Source organism: Phyllopteryx taeniolatus, chromosome 20 (genome assembly GCF_024500385.1).
Source record: "Phyllopteryx taeniolatus isolate TA_2022b chromosome 20, UOR_Ptae_1.2, whole genome shotgun sequence".
NCBI lineage: Eukaryota > Metazoa > Chordata > Actinopteri > Syngnathiformes > Syngnathidae > Phyllopteryx > Phyllopteryx taeniolatus.
In genome coordinates this window covers 11028828-11045549 of record NC_084521.1, presented here as the reverse complement: position 1 = coordinate 11045549, position 16722 = coordinate 11028828, and the positions used below count along the sequence as shown (strand labels likewise).

The 16722-nt window shown below is 40.4% G+C and overlaps 1 protein-coding gene across 3 annotated transcripts in view; it reads right to left on the bottom strand.

Moving 5' to 3' along the window:
• Positions 1-16722, bottom strand: part of nrp1a (neuropilin 1a) — a 69445-nt gene that overhangs the window by 30780 nt on the left and 21943 nt on the right. For all 3 annotated transcript variants that reach the window (XM_061758276.1, XM_061758275.1, XM_061758277.1), the window contains exon 4: positions 3221-3402. In XM_061758276.1, the coding sequence (XP_061614260.1) occupies positions 3221-3402 (182 nt within the window). The remainder of the gene's footprint in view (positions 1-3220; positions 3403-16722) is intronic.

Sequence of the window (16722 nt, the reverse complement as noted above, 5' to 3'; positions counted from 1 at the left end):
GCTATTTTTATGTTCAAAGATAGTAGTCATGTCAGACGGCCCCCAAGCAGACTTAGTCATGCTTCTGAGTAATAGTAATGATGAGCTTGAGCTTGAATGCGATGCGGGGGGTGAGGTGTGGGATGGGGGGCGGAGGTTGTCTATTGAAGCCACCTCGCCCACTTGAATGGGCCCGCAGCCAGCCTTGATGTGGGTCTATGCAAACTGCCAAGCTGTTAAAGGAAAACATATGTCGAGCCAGCATGCTAACATTTAAGAAACACTTTCAGATTTAAGATTTTATCTAAAAGAATAAAGGTTGTCTTCTGTAGAAGGAACATGATTTGTCTGTGGATAAATCATGTAAGACATCCTTTTTGTTTGCCTGATAATTTCCACTGAGTAGACTATTTTATCTTTAACTTAGTACATTGTTTTGTAAAACGTAGAGTACCAAAATAATCCTGAATGTTTTAAGTTATATTTTAACATGTTTTTTTTAACCATCATATGAGTATTGGAAAAAGATAAACTGTGAATTAAAAACAATACAGTATGAAAGTCATAATAATAACAAAGGTGTATTTTTTTTAACATAGGCATGAACAAGTTGCAGTGGAAAAGTCTATTATAGAAACTAAACTGAACTATATATGTATATATTTTATCAATAATTATAATAATAAAAAGCAGCTTTCCGGTCCTGCCATTATCTGTGCTCTTAATTTCTTGCTAGAGTACTACTTAGATTCCATCAGGAAACACAATACAATCTCCTAACCTTAATTTTTGTTTGTGCATGTAGGATTATTCAACTTCCTCCACCTTGTGGCACTTCCGCTCTGTTTCCAGTGGAGTGTGGCTGCCAATTTGCAAGCTATAAACTAAATAGCCTATGCTAATTAAGATGGTTGGATGGGATCGGAGTGGGTGAGAGCCAGATGAGGAAAGGACCATAGAGCGCTGCAAAACAACCTGCTTTCTTCCAATTAGACACTTCTCAGCACCCCAGTGATGAAGGCCAGGAGTTCCAATGTTAGTATATTTGAGGTATTTGTGAGTCTATAGTTTAAACGCTTCTGTATGTATTCAGCTCGGTATGTGATCCTCAATGAAGTGTGTTTGCATAATTTTGCTTTGAGGGTATGCTTAGCTTGAATGTGACAGTGAGCTTTGGTTGTGTTTAACCCATGACAAAAGGCGGTGCCAGTCCCGCAGCTTGACATCTAGTGATCACGAGTCTTTAATCATAGTAATAAACCGCCTGCATTTTTTGTATATGACTTCATTGGCACGCACAAGTTGGCAATTCCTTCCATTATCAGATCATCTGTGCATCATCATTAACGCTACATGTGTTTGCCAACACAATGTTTTCCCAGCTAATACCCTGCTTGTTGATAAGACGTGCTAATCAGCTAGCTTTGTACCCCTCGCTCTGCTAGGCTCTCTGTCTCCGTCAAAGAAACCACACTCTTAATTGATCTCGGGGCCTCATTCTTGGCTCCCTGCACTGCAGTAGTCAAAACATGCAGTCTATTCATAGCATAATGAGGGTTTTGGTCTACTGAGAAATAACAGTTCCTTCTTGAAACGCTAAATATGGGGGGCAGTGTCCCAACAGTAGTTGGTGCATTTTTTTAAAAATTTAATTCAGATTACTGATTGCATTGCATAATACATATGGAGATGAAAGTAATGCCTGTACTACTTCCTGGGATTGACTGACATATTAAGATGTTTAATATACGATCTACGATAGCTTGCCATAAACTCGGCTGGGCAACAACCACCTGGATTGTGATTTGACCAGGAAAAACAATACAAACAATTTTATTTCTGTTGTAAAGTCAAAATATTTTTTCTTTTGTGTGCTTTTTTAACAGTGCCACTGGAACACAAGAGAATATGTGTTTATTTATACATGTATATAGACTTTACATCTTTTATCTGATTGATTTAAGGCGTAACCTTATCTTCAAAAAGTAACGTAAGCACAATTTCCCCATGAAATTGTTGATCTGTCTCTGACTATATAGACTCATTAATGGAATAGTCCTTGTATGTCCTCAGTTCTCTAAGTATGAGTTCTGCAATTGCATTACTTTCACCACCAGGCCCCTTATACATTTCAAATTCAAATCTATGATAATAGATGGGACTGGAAAATACCAGGCTAATCAAAGGAAGAATGTTGTGGATTTAACTGGTCCATCAAGGGGGATCAGGCAGTGTGTGCGAGGATGAGCTTCCATGTGGTAGGGTGGAGTGTCACTTTGATCTTATAAATGGACCCACACTCCACCAGCTGCGTTCCTGTGGTGGTGACATTCACAGATACACACACACACGTACGCCAAGATTAAAATGAAGAAGGGGACCTTGTGGACTATTCATCATGTCTTGGAGGTCAATGGGGGCTCTCCCATAGACTTTTGCTAAGGTTAATGAATGAAAGTGGAATCTGCCTGGTAGTCACTTGCAGCTATGTGTTTTAAAAGCAGCAGGGCATTCTCTCAATGTTGCATTGGGTATCTGATATCTGTTGATCATTCTTTGTCAGAAAATATTAAATTGTGTTCCTATATCTATGCTTTTTTTTTTTTTTTTTCAAAACTTTGCGTCTTAAAATAGGGGCACTAGTAATGTGACATCTGACTTTGGTGCAGCTGGCATGGGATCGATTCCCACTTAATGGCTCACTCACAACCACCCTGCAATTGCCTGCCAACCACTGTAGTGTGGATGGAGGCCGCCTTCCTGCCCAAAACTAATTGAGATAGGCTCCAGCCCCTTTCGTGACCATGAATAGGAGGTGGTATTGAAATTGAATAAATAGATATATCCTGAAATCTAGCAGGTAGTAGCTTCCTTGTGACAAAAGAACACCTGATATCAAGTTAAATCAAATCATGCTTTTGCTCCTTCTATAATATTTCTCCTCAGATAAATAGGGCCGCAATTGTGGAACATATGAGTCTGTAAATCATTGGTTTGGAATGCCGCATAATGCTTGCCATATTTCCAACATAATTTTGACGCTTTCTTGCCTTGCTGCATCACAAACACAGCATGATATTAGAAAGAGATGCTCACAGATCCTACAGTGATGCACATGAATCATTTTAAGCTTAATTAAAAGTTAGCCTTAACAAGCCCAATCATCAAAACTTTTAGATAAAATGATAAAAAATTTGCAATGGTGATTTTCAAAATTTTGCTTTGCTGTGGTGCTTCGAACCTGTTTTGAAGATCTCATATCGTATGGAGAAACCTGCCCCATGGGTCTCGTAGTCAGAGACAAACTTGATGAAGAGCTGGTTTCCAGAGGAGACCACAGGAGAGGGGGCGATCTTGCCACAGTACTTGCCAACCAGCTGACCACTCTCATCCATGCCGTCTCGCACTTCCACATAGTCATACCTGAGTGAAGTACAAGAGAATCAGCGTCACTATAAGCTACATAACACACTGGATCATTGGGGGGATTTAAAAAAAAATTCTGTCGCAAACACCCACTAATGAAGTTGGGGAGGTGTCCATATTATCATACTGTAATCTAACATCATTACACTCTATACACCACACAAACACTGCTGATGTATTGCCTTCCATGTGCACTGAATCTGCAGCGCAGGTGTAAAATCTATTAAACATGCACACACGCTAAAAATTAAATGTCGATGGAATTTAGATCTCCAGCACCTGAGGGGAAACAGCAGACTAATTGAGTCAGAACTGAATTTGGAAGCGGCGGCACGGTGGCCGACTGGTTAGAGCGTCAGCCTCACAGTTCTGAGGTGCGGGGTTCGATCCCCGTCCCCGCCTGTGTGGAGTTTGCATGTTCTCCCCGTGCCTGCGTGGGTTTTCTCCGGGCACTCCGGTTTCCTCCCACATCCCAAAAACATGCATTAATTGGAGACTCTAAATTGCCCGTAGGCATGACTGTGAGTGCGAATGGTTGTTTGTTTCTATGTGCCCTGCGATTGGCTGGCAACCAGTTCAGGGTGTACCCCGCCTCCTGCCCGATGACAGCTGGGATAGGCTCCAGCACGCCCGCGACCCTAGTGAGGAGAAGCGGCTCAGATAATGGATGGATGGATGAATTTAGAAGCAGATAAACTTTGAAATAGGACTCTGGGAAAGGAGACATGATGCAAAAAGACATGCACACACAGTATAACGCATGCAGAAGTAGGCTGAGATCACCAAGGGTGGTCCAAACAGCCTCAGGTTAATATGTGCATGCCTCTTATTATTCTTGGCAGAGAAGTATGAATTTAATAGTCAGCTGGGATAGGCTGTAGTGAAGATAAGCGGTATAGAAGATGGATCGATGGATGTAATATGTTTTTTTATTGGAGGATTACTTTTCAGCCATGAAGAACTGCACCACATCATAATGAGAGCGAGGTAACATTTGACTTTATTTAGACATTTAAACTTAAAATATTGAAAACACCTCTCTATATGAAACATTAGTAGCAGTTTTACATTACTACAAACAAGAACCAGTTCATTATTGTGGAAGTGTAACCTATGAAGTGTTCAGTTTGCACTTTCATTCCATCATGTCAGAGAACGTTGTATTAAATTTTTTGGAATGCATCTTTACAATTAACTTAACCACTACTGCAGTAAGTCTGACCTGACAACTAATCATATATCGTGTTCCCTCGCTATATCGCGGTTCACTGACTGCGGATTCAGCGCATTGCTGAATTTGTTTTTTTTCATATTAATTTTTTGCGCATAATTTGCCATATTGCGGGATTTTGAGTGTATGATGTAATTTTTTTTGTGGTAAAAATAACGCTTCCTAGCCTAAAACATTAAAACTGTGAAAACAAAAAAACACAAAAAAACAAAAAATTCATTAAAACACATTTGACAAGGAATAAAATGTACTGTACATAGTGATAGAGTACTACTGTATGTTTAAGAGTTTAAGGTGTTTAAGTGTATAGAAAGTATAAGAGTATGGACGAGGTTTATAGGAGTGTGGGGAAGATTAATAATAGTCTGGGGAGGTATATGTATAGATAATAATGGTCTGCAACCTAACCACTGAAATAAACGAGGGGTTACCGTACACCGATTTGAAATTTTAGGTTGTGAAGGCATACTGAATGGCAGGTGTGCAGACATGTTTGGTTGCACACGAGCTCTTTCCGTATACTGATCAAATATGTACCTTTTGGGCACATGGACTGGTTTTCCAAGGTTTGCTTGAATCCCAAATTACTGTCAAAACATTTGCGCTTTTCGGTGATTCCGAATTTATCTGAAAAGGATTGCTCAGAAAAAAACCTATTCACAATTGCTTATAGCTCAGGGTAGGATAATTTCCTCAAGTGGGACCAGATTTGTATCCTTTGTTTCTCCCCTTTTCTATGAAACTGCCTCGCAGATGGAATACTTTTCATAGATTAGATAGATTCCGAAATTTAGTTAGTGATTTAGTGACGATGTGCATGGGTTTTGGGTTCCATTCTAATTTTACAATCTTAATATGAAACATTATGACATAGTTAGATTGTAGCTATTTTGAGAACCTACAGACTACCATTTGTATGTCATGCTTAAAATGTTGTCCAGTGAGCAAAACTGAAAGGGATCCAAAGTAAAGTTTTCAACATGCATATAATTCTCCCACTTGTTCTCCTCTTATTGTTACTCTCTTGGGGTGACTTCAAACTCACAGAACAGGAGATCTATTTATTTTTTTTAAATAGCGCAAAGCCATTTTGAGTATTTTTATACTTTTTTCCTGTTTCCTGCCTTAAACCTTTGCATGCTCTTTGTTTTCCTCCAGCTGTGGGAATGGCTTTGCTCGTGCAACTTTAACAAGAACTACTTTGCTTCAGTTTATTTATCAATTGCAACAAAATAAATATATTGCTAGGTTCACATGGTGTTTACAATGTTGTTCTCTGTCAATTGACTGTCTGTTGTCGTACTAGAGCGGCTCCAACTACCGGAGACAAATTCCTTGTGTGTTTTTTGGACATACTTGGCAAATAAAGATGATTCTGATTCTGATTCTCCCTGCAATGTGATTGAATGGTTTGGGAGTTTTCCTTCAAACGCTCCCCCGACCTAAAGGAATCGTTTTGGGTTAATGATGCCTGTTACTTTCTCGGATGCAGGTGTTAGAAGTTCATTTAAGGTTTACTAGTTTGCATTTGTTGATTATCTGATCCCATTAATGTATTTTCCCATCAAAGCTAGAAATCTCTTTGATTTATAACTCTTATCCATTTCCCTCTTTCTGCAGCTACCTGCCAAAAATGGAGCAAAGATTAATGCTCATTTGCATTGCATGGTATTTTTATGCCACATGCAAGTTTATGATTGGATAATGATAAACAATGTTTTTATTTAGCCTACTCGCAAAGTCTCCCTTTTCACCATTTAAATTAGCTCCTCATACTTCCTGGAAAAGATGTTTATTGCACACACATTTGATGTTTTAATTACCACATCCTGCTTCATCCTCAGGTCAGGTGGTGCTTGGAAAAGTGACACAATGAAAAAAAAAGAGAATAGATTTTTTTTCGGAGTGCTTGCTTCACTGTGTGCATGCAGTGCCAAAAGGAGACGACAAAATGTCTTTATTGGGCCTTGATGAGTGGACTGTCAGCCAGACCTCCAGTAGTTCTGCACCAATCACTCGACACTCTCTGTGCTAACGCAAATCCATTTAGACTCTTATCATCTGGAAGACATTATGGTAAAATTGCTTGGTGGGGCAGTTTAACGCCTCTGAAAAGCCTCTCCTGTCTGTTCTAGTGCCATTTACACCTGTGAGGATTTATTTCAAAACTCGACAGTCTTTAGAAATGACAGGGGTCATGTATCAGTCTCTTATCTATAATCATAAAGGAAACAGAGCCTGGTTTTAAAGTCCCAAATGGCCCCTCAGTTTCAGGGTTAGCTTGTCATTAATGCCCTAACCTGTCAAGTTAAAGTTGTATGCTGCCTCTCAGAGCCTTTGTGGTGTCATGCACCTTTATATCACTGCAGTGGATGTTGTTCTTATGCCTCACGACAATATAATTAAGGTGAACATTGCACCTATTTATTTGTCTTGTCTGCTCTGGAGCTCCACAAGCACACCCACACACACTGTGCTAATAGTGAAAATTGTTTGTCAATCCAATGGGGAAATTAAAATGAACGAAGAGGGGGAGTTCGGAGGGGAAAGAGGGTGAAAGTAATTCTGTACAACCTTCGCTTCACCGACTCAAATGTATTAGCCTGCCGTCTTTCTCCAGGCACAGAGAGAAAGCAATTGGCTAGCATTGGACAAGAACATTAGTAGCTTCTTGCAAAGCCGAAAAGAAGGCAACAAACCCTCAGCCTGACGATCTAACATTTATATTGCCTGCAGTTTTCCCATGGAAATAGTCTGTCTACTGGCTATAAATGTTTACTTGATGTGCTTTTTATGTGGAAGCCTCCTACAACTGGCTAGATTCTTAATAAGAGCCTCAAAACGCTTGAACATGCTGTGGAAACCCCCAAATAAGATCTCAGCTGCGAATAAGAGAAAATGTTCTGTCCATGACATTTCTCTTTTTGCAGCTGTCCTACTATAATGGCTGCTGTATGAAAACATGTCCCCAACAACATGTTCAAACATCTCAGGGTAACACTAGGGGGAATGAACCTCAACAACTGATTTGCAGGTCTGGGAGGCCCCAGAGGACTTAAAGAGGAAAATGAGCTTTTGTCAGCTGTCAGGAAAGTTGGGCCCCCACATGCTTACAAACTGTCACTGGGGGCACAGGCATAACATTATTAGTAGTTGTACAAGATGATCGCTGAGGTGCTTTTTCCATGTTTTGATCCTGGCTCAAATAAAATGTTCTTTCCTCATAATTTTCCCTTCCCTGTAAATCTGGTTCGCATATGACATTCATTACCCTTCACTCGAAAACTGAGCTCTACTCTATTTCCTTGAGCAGGAATATAAAGTCCCCTTGGAGAAAATACACTCTTCAGCAGACAACATCGGGTAGACCTAATGAGATCTCAAAAACAAAAAGGATCATATCAAAAACATAATGTATATGTATACGTTGACATTATTCTTTTAGGTTAGAAGAGTTATTCAAATTTTGTGTTTCCATATTTTGTCGCGTCAATGACTCACATTGCTTATATATTCGCAAAAAAATATATATGCATTGAGTGAACTGCAGAAGTTCTGAAGAAGGATCAAAATAAATATTGACATTTTGCACACATTTGATGTAGCAAAGTCTTTAAAAAATTATACTGTAACTTGTTTATTCTTGGTTTTTAGTGGAGCATAGAACATACAAATACTATTTAAAAAGATATGAAACAGAAAAGTCAGAAACACAACACTCAATCTAGGACTTTTGGCCACAACTATTCATTCATTCATTCATTATCTCCCGTTCTGCTTATCCTCACGAGGGTTGCAGTATTAGTATGAGTGACAATGCTTAAATTCATCTAGGCCTAGTTTAATAATATGTAGTACAACATTATTGTACTTGGAGTTATTCATTTAAAAATATGTTTATTATTGTGCTTGTGCTTAATAGTGGTGTAGAACTGCACTGCATCATAAGAGAAGGTGTCTCTAAAGTTATGTGTTGGTTAGATTCACTTGGAAGGTGGAATATCAGAAACACAACTACAAGACCAAAAAAAAAAAAAAAAAAAGGAGCCTATCCCAGCGGTAGACCCTGAACTGGTCACCAGCCAATCGCAGGGCACATATAAACAAACAACCATTCACACTTACATTCACACCTACGGGCAATTTAGAGTCTTCAATTAACCTACCCTGCATGTTTTTGGGATGTGGGAGGAAACCTGAGTACCTGGAGTAAACCCACGCAGGCACGGGGAGAACATCCAAACTCCATACAGGCGGGGCCGAGATTTGAACACCGGTCCTCAGAACTGTGAGGCGGAACTCCTAACCAGTTGTTCACCGTGCCGCCAGTCACAACTATTTTTGTAATAATTATTTTGCATTATAATACTCTTCTTTCAATATGTTAACATTTTCATTATCACCATCTTTTTGACTGATTGGCTCAGAGAAATCATAGGGTACTATTACTATATAGTAAAGCGTGTGCCGTACATATATGATTCTTTGCCCAATAAAGGGAAAGCACTGCTGTGTGCCCACACCTTAACCTGCCCCCAAAATCAGTGTTGAAGTATCTGGATGTGGAAAGTGACACAGCAGGATAAAACACTCACCAATCAAAGCTGATGTGTTTTCAGAAGTGGTTCATTGTCAGTAAAGGAAGAAGGCCGTGATTACTTCGCGCACCACTCCATTGCCAGAGGGATGGTTGAAAAGATAAGAAAGAGGAAAAATCTCTGTCCTCAAAAGCCCAGCTGTACCCATCAAGCGGGCCTCTTTGGCCAATATGGCCACACTCACTTGCGAAACATTTTTAGCTGCCAATGTTGTTTCTGGTTTTGTGGCCTAAGCATATTCCTAAACAGCAATTATCATTACCACTGATGGACGTAGCCAGCCTCCATCTATTATCTTTCCTAATTATGTTGTCATGCGATCTGTAGACGACAACAATCACAATAATGAATCTGGCTATTTAGACTCCATTATTACAACTACCCCCTCCGTATACAATGCACAGAATAATTCTTCATTTAGATATATGAGGCCTCATTGACAAGGAAAGTTTGCTTGCCTCAAGGGGCCTTTTTTATTTTTTACTCAGTGTGAACGTGGTTTGTGGAAGCTCTGTATTCTATTGCATACTCACGGGCCAAAGCAGGATTATTAGGTGGTCTTGTAAAGTACAGTGTATAACGGGAATATTCATAATTGCATTTGAAAGTGTCCATCAGGTTTTGTTGTCTATTATCACAAAATTTAACTTAACATAATAAATGTATGTGCAAAAAGGCTAAGTTAGAATATACACATCTAACACTGTTGCTGTTTATAGTGTGCTTTGTGAAATAAATTGCTTAACTCGGTGGACAGTTAAATCACACCCTGAGAGCATACTTTTGCAAATGAAGTGTCTCTTTTGGATACACTTGAAAGAAAAATCTGATTAATGAGCGTATTACTGTGCTGGTAGTTTGCAGTGGTGAGAATTTCAGAGATGTTCTGGGATATCCTAGTGGACAAAGAAGACCAAGGCATTAAAATACTAAGTGAGCCTATAAGATGGAGAGCTGAAAGGCTGATGATGTGTTTGCTCAAAGAGGGAGCAAAAGAAAGAGAGAGCAAGAGGGAGAGGGAGAAAGAGAGAGAGTACCTCCTCATTTCTGTGGGCCATTACAGGCAGGAATAGCTCCGATTTGTCCCACCTTGACATTTTAAAGGATCTCTGATTGCAAAGGAGAGAGGAGCAGGCAGAGGTGAGCAAAGAGAGTCCTCCACAGGGGTTGGTGACGTGACCCACATGATCCGCCATTGTGGCAGCGAAGAGAGGTCAACGGTAAAAATAACAGTGCAAGAAGGACGCGAAGAGGCACAGCGAGGCTAATATATACTGTATGTCTGTGTTAAACAGGATTCGTTCTTCCTGTCTTTATCTCGTCACATAAGACCCGGTTTACACAAAGACAATCAGACTGTGGCTGTGATGCCCCTCTCGATGAATGACGCTAAACACCAGACTATCTCATGTTTTATAAGATTATTTTTAAGATAATCAAACAATGAAATCAAATCCTTTATTTTAACACATTCACTGCCATTGACGGCTTTAGAAGTCAAATAACCATGTTAACTGGGAAAGCTGGCAGTGAATGAGTGAGAGATGAGCGTCATTGAGGTCAAAAGCTCTTTACAAGAGCAACCTGGCCAAGTGAGTCAGTCAAAAAACTGAATTACAACACATTTCAACAGGCAAAAAAACATTCACAACAGGTTCAGATTCTAGGCAAGTTGTCAGACACAATGGCACCATTCGAAAGAGATGTTTTCATTGTCTTTTAGAATACAGCGGTTTTTATTTCTCCTAGTGCAACTAGTCCTGGCAATTTGAAGTCTTTTTGTAACTCGTTCCAGGCCGAAGGACCAGCTGGGAATACCCTTTACCATAATCGGGGCAGAAACAGGTTGGTGCCTACAATCTTTATTAAACGTGTTCAATATTTACAACCAAAAATCTTCATGTGTGTGGGGAAAGCAGACTTCTATCAAGTTACTGACACAACTGTGACGTGGAACGGAATGTAGCCAATCAAAGAAGCGCCCTAACTGTCGCACAAGGAAGCGGACATGAATAAAAACAAACATGTCCTGCACAATATAATATTTTGTATAAAAGTGGGTTCCCCAGACGGCAAAAAGTATTTTCCAAAGCAAGTCTTTTCTGACAACATCGGCATTTTACAATGCTGCTGCCTCCGCTCCCCTTGAAAACACTCAGCAAACACCAGTGTATACCTGGAAGTGTCTGCATGATCACGTGTGATGACGCGAGATTTCTGCCTCGGAGGTCTTGTTTCTAGATTGGTGGCGGAAAAGAATATTTATGTGTGCGGTGGTCTGTGTTGAGTTTATCAGAGCACACCACACATGGTACAACCACAACTGTGAAATGCCTGTTTTTTTTTTTTTTTTTTTTTTTTTTATCTTCATGTGTCGGGGTCTGTCACAGATAAAAAATGTTTTGAGATTTTAATAATCCTTATGTATGTACCAGGTCTAACTCCAATTAGCATGGACACATGTCCATCATGTGGAAGGTGCAGATGGTATTGATTCCATCTACTCATTCAATGAAGATGACAAATTTACACATCAGTCAGGAGGGAATTAAATGCCCACTTGACTAAACATCACCAAACTCTACATGATTTGAAAGCATTAAGATTATTTACACTAGTATGGTGATCACATTTTAATGGGAGAATTTGCATGAGGAACGATGCAGGATTATGCTACAATTAAACAAATGTGTCAGTGTCGCTAGGGATGTAGGATATACAGTCGCTTGTGCATGCTTGAAAAAGGAATCATAGAAATACAGTTCTCAATTTATATGAACCCAGTAATCTACACTGTAAAAGAAATCACAGAAGATGAGAAAAAGCAACAGATATGCGCATCTGATCATCTAGCTGAGACTTTTTGCTTGTAAAAGCGAGCGATGCTGGACAGTAATGAGCTGCAAGGAGCGTACGACATTCAAAGTGGGCAGGAGATGCGAGAGGAGGAGACGAGAAATGGGAGGAGGCGAGTTGAAACTGAGGTCAGTCCGAGGTAAAAGCTGTTGGGTGCTGTGGAATTCGCTCGCTACTGTCACAATGGGCAGGAAGGAGAAAAGAGTTGTGCTGTGTGTGGGTTTGGGTCCGTTAAAAGGAAACAGACTTTGAGTGAGCTGGTGAGACATAGTGAAGGAGTATATAGAGAAGAAAGAATATATATATATATATATATATATATATATATATATATATATATATATATATATATATATATATATATATATATATATAGATAAAATAAAGATATCACAATTGCATTCCAACATCCATCCATCCATCCATTTTCTGAGCCGCTTCTCCTCACTAGGGTCGCGGGCGTGCTGGAGCCTATCCCAGCTGTCATCGGGCAGGAGGCGGGGTACACCCTGAACTGGTTGCCAGCCAATCGCAGGGCACATAGGAACAAACAACCATTCGCACTCACAGTCATGCCTACGGGCAATTTAGAGTCTCCAATTCATGCATGTTTTTGGGATGTGGGAGGAAACCGGAGTACCCGGAGAAAACCCACGCAGGCACGGGGAGAACATGCAAACTCCACACAGGCGGGGCCGGGGATTGAACCCGGGTCCTCAGAACTGTGAGGCTGACGCTCTAACCAGTCGCCCACCGTGCCGCCGCATTCCAACATGAATACAACAAAAAAAACTACATGAAGCTTTATAATCTTTTCTCTGTTATGTTTCCTGTTAATAGCATGTTTATAACTTGAATAACTTCTCTATAAAAGACAGTCTGCTCACTTAAGCCCTGTTTCTATAGAACAGTAGGGTTCACTTCGGAGGGGAAACCGAATATCAATCTAGCAATGCATTGTATATGATTACAGTATCTTGTCAGACAGTATCGACAGCATCTAATATTCATATTTTTATTAAATAACTGGGCAGTCAAAAGGAGTTATACTGCTATATGTGGGTCAATATTTCAAAGTTTGTCACAGTGATGCTCCTTAAACAAAAGTGTGTAAATGTGACATGTAGAACTACACACTGCCAACTTTCGAATCTATATCTACACCTACTTTTTGTTTTACAGTTTACAATGGAATTGCATATATTGGCAACTTTCCAAAAGTTGTTTTTCATCTGTTACATATTTAGCTAGACATATACATAGAGAAACCTCATGGCTGGATTTGCTTTCCAATATTTGATCATTGTAAAATCATTGTATTGTTTTGTGGTGCAATTAAACACGCCTTATTCCTTTTAATACAGTTCAGTCGATTTTATCGCATTTCCATTTCCAAAAGTTGTCAAGCGTGTAGGGCTCAAACAAAGCTCGTCTTCTTCTTATAATACGCAGCTACAAACCCCCCCCAAAAAAGAAGGAGGGGAAGATAATGAGGGTGTCGGAGATCAGTCTGGGCATGTTGCTTTGTGACCGGGTCATGTCTCTGGACATACAGCCACTTGGCCGCGAGTGATGTAGATTGTGGTCAGACCCTGACAAAATGTCTTTTTTGGAATTCTCAGTGTGCCCTATCAGCAGCTACACACGGGTTTAAACAATAAAATAACCTTGACGCAGGAACAGGATATTCCTGGTTCTTAACAGGAAAGGATGGGGGAAAGGTATTTAGGTTAATTTAGTTTAGTAGATAAATAGCCTATTTTTTTTTTTGGTTGGCATGGATGGGTAGGAAGGTACCGCCTCTCAGCTCGCTATGGAGACAATTACAGTCGTCGTCGTCGTCACCCCCCCCCGCCCACACACACACACAAACACAATTACTGCTGTCCAACAAAAGACATAAAGCTTTGAAAAAAACAGTGGCGGCAATGAAAAAGAAGGAGCCACTTAAGTGAGGAGAGATCAAGCAAAGAGCAAACAAAGCGAGAGATTGTGAGTGGCTGGAACTCAATCAGAGCGCAGCAGGCAAGCGCCGCATCAATCACTGTCTTCTTGTCCTGTGGCCGAATCACGCCAACGTTGAGTGATGGACAACCACCAGCAATTTGAAGCCTGCTGTGTGAAAACACAGTTACCTTAAATGACCCTGTGGATCTGGGGGTCTCGGGCTTAACTTCCTACCCACCAACTCTCTTACCCACTGCAAACAAACTACATTTCACTCAGATGCCCTCATGGGATCTGCTTAATTCGTGGAATAAAGCATCCTGTATTTGCTGAGCTCCCTTTCTTGTGACCTGTGACGATCTGGGTACGCACTGGGTAACAAACAGGAGACTTAGCACCAGCCCTGCATCAATCAAAATCATGAGATGCAAATACACTGAGATTACTGGGGAAAAACAAATCAGGCAAGCATGGAAACACCCGGCTCTATTTTCATGACTGCCGTAAATTGGGCGTGGTGGACAGCGTAAATCTGCGGGAGGCAGGTTAGGCCGGTTTTTCATTAGCAGACGCACGCAAGCCTGCGCATATGAAAAAGGGCGCTATGTGCCGCTGTGGGAGTGAACAAAGCCGACCGGAGCATTGTCACTGGTCTTGGCCGGTGTGGCAACAGACAATGTGAGCGGGTACCCTGAGTCAATACATAATGAACTGGTGGTAGCCACTGGCGACTTAAATATGTCAGCGGACCACCACAGGTATACAGCAACCCGCTAATCATGAAGACTGTTTTGCTTATTCATTTACCTTCCCCATCAGTCTGAGTGCACAATGCAAACAGATCCAACACTAGAGCGGCATCATAAATTCTGCCTTTGCAAAGATAATAATAAAAACCTTGCTTTTATTTATATTGACAGAGAGCAATTCATTTAGCAATATTCATGTTATTTATGTGACATTGTACAACTGCATCACCTGAAAGATATTTCTGATGACCTTATTTAGCTCAATGACGAGTTCAAAATACAAGAAAAACATCTCGGTATGACGCAGTGAATTTCCAAACCGCTGCAAATTATCACCATCATAAATCAATTCTTATGATATTGAATTATTGTGAGAGAAATTAGATTCCGCAGAAGTCTGAAGACATGACGCAGACTGATAGGGAAGAGGCTTCACCAATAATAAAATTGTTATTTTGGCAATACTGCAACACAAATCAATAAGAATCCCAATCCCTCCATTTTCTTTAGCGCTTATCCTGTCCAGGGTTGTGGGGAACTGGAGCCTATCCAGATGACTTCAGCAAAAGGCAGACTACACACTGTACTGAAAGTAATAATGTCTACATTTCGATAAAAAATACATTTTAACATGATTTTTTCATTATGAGTCCTATTGTAGAAACATGTCGAACCAATTTAGAGAGCAGCGTTTTCTTTCCAGAAAGAGACTTGCATGTAAGGACGCCTGAATCGGTTTGGAGTTGGAAAGAAGTCTAGCAAGATGAAAGAGAAAGAAAAAAAAAATCAACAGTGTGCTGACATTTGAGCAACATTCCATCCCTCGCAAACATAGGCTGCTACACCCTACATCGTGAGGAACAACCAAAGAGGCGGATTTAAAATCCAGCATGTTATTTATGAACACTGCCCCTTGTCCCTTCCATTCACTCCCCTCCTTTTCCTATATTCTTCTGCTGTGAAGTGCACCTCCCTCCCGCTGCGAGGTAGAGTGGCTCACCTCCTGCTTGTGGTCAGGTTGTGCATGAATCAAAGTGGTGACAGAGCAGCAGGGAGGATGGCAGATGCCACAGCCAGAAAGCTTTTCAATCAGGTTGCCCTTCCAAGTCTCAGCCAAGGTGAAACACTTCACCAGCAGATTAAAAAAAAAAAAAAAAAAAAAAAAGAAGAATAAAAAACACCCTCGGTCATTCGCACTGCTGCACATTTTCTATCGCACAGTGCAAGGGCCTGCTGTAATCCTGCTCATTAGCCAGGGAGTAACCTTTTATGTGTAAAAGTGATGAAGAAAGAGAGTAATGAGAGTGAAGGTCAATGGTGATTCTGTATGCTGGACTCTTCTCTTGCCTCTGGTTAATTGATAAGGTGAACACTTAACATTTATAAGTACTGCAGCTTTCATTTGCCTTCAATGGCTCACCTGTCTTGCTCGCCTCTATTTGTAAGTAACAGGGACCGTACATGGAAATGTTAAGAAAATATGTTTACAATAATTGTGAAGCACAAACGAGACATGTTCAAAGCAGATTGCTCTTTCAGATGACGGCCCAGCGTTTCAGTGTAATTTCAGACGCAATTTGATTTCAATTGTCATAAACTGCAGTGGTCTATTGCTGTGCAAAACACCAGCTGCATAATTTGGGACACTTTTGTCAAAGGTGGTCATTTAGAGAACGTTGCTGCCCAACACACCTATTTTTTTCAATTGCAGCTCCAGTTTGGACTCCCGCAGCATGGATGCCATTCTCTCTGAAGAGACGTAAAATATGTCAACTGAATTCAAACTTTGAGCACTAACCTCCACCAAGGCTGGTCAGATTGTCCACAATCGCTAGATTCTCTACAATCTTGCTCAAATTATAGTAAAATAAAAAGTTAACTTTCTATCACGATGTTTCATTGATTGTTTGAAACTATTAAATATTGCAGAATGAAA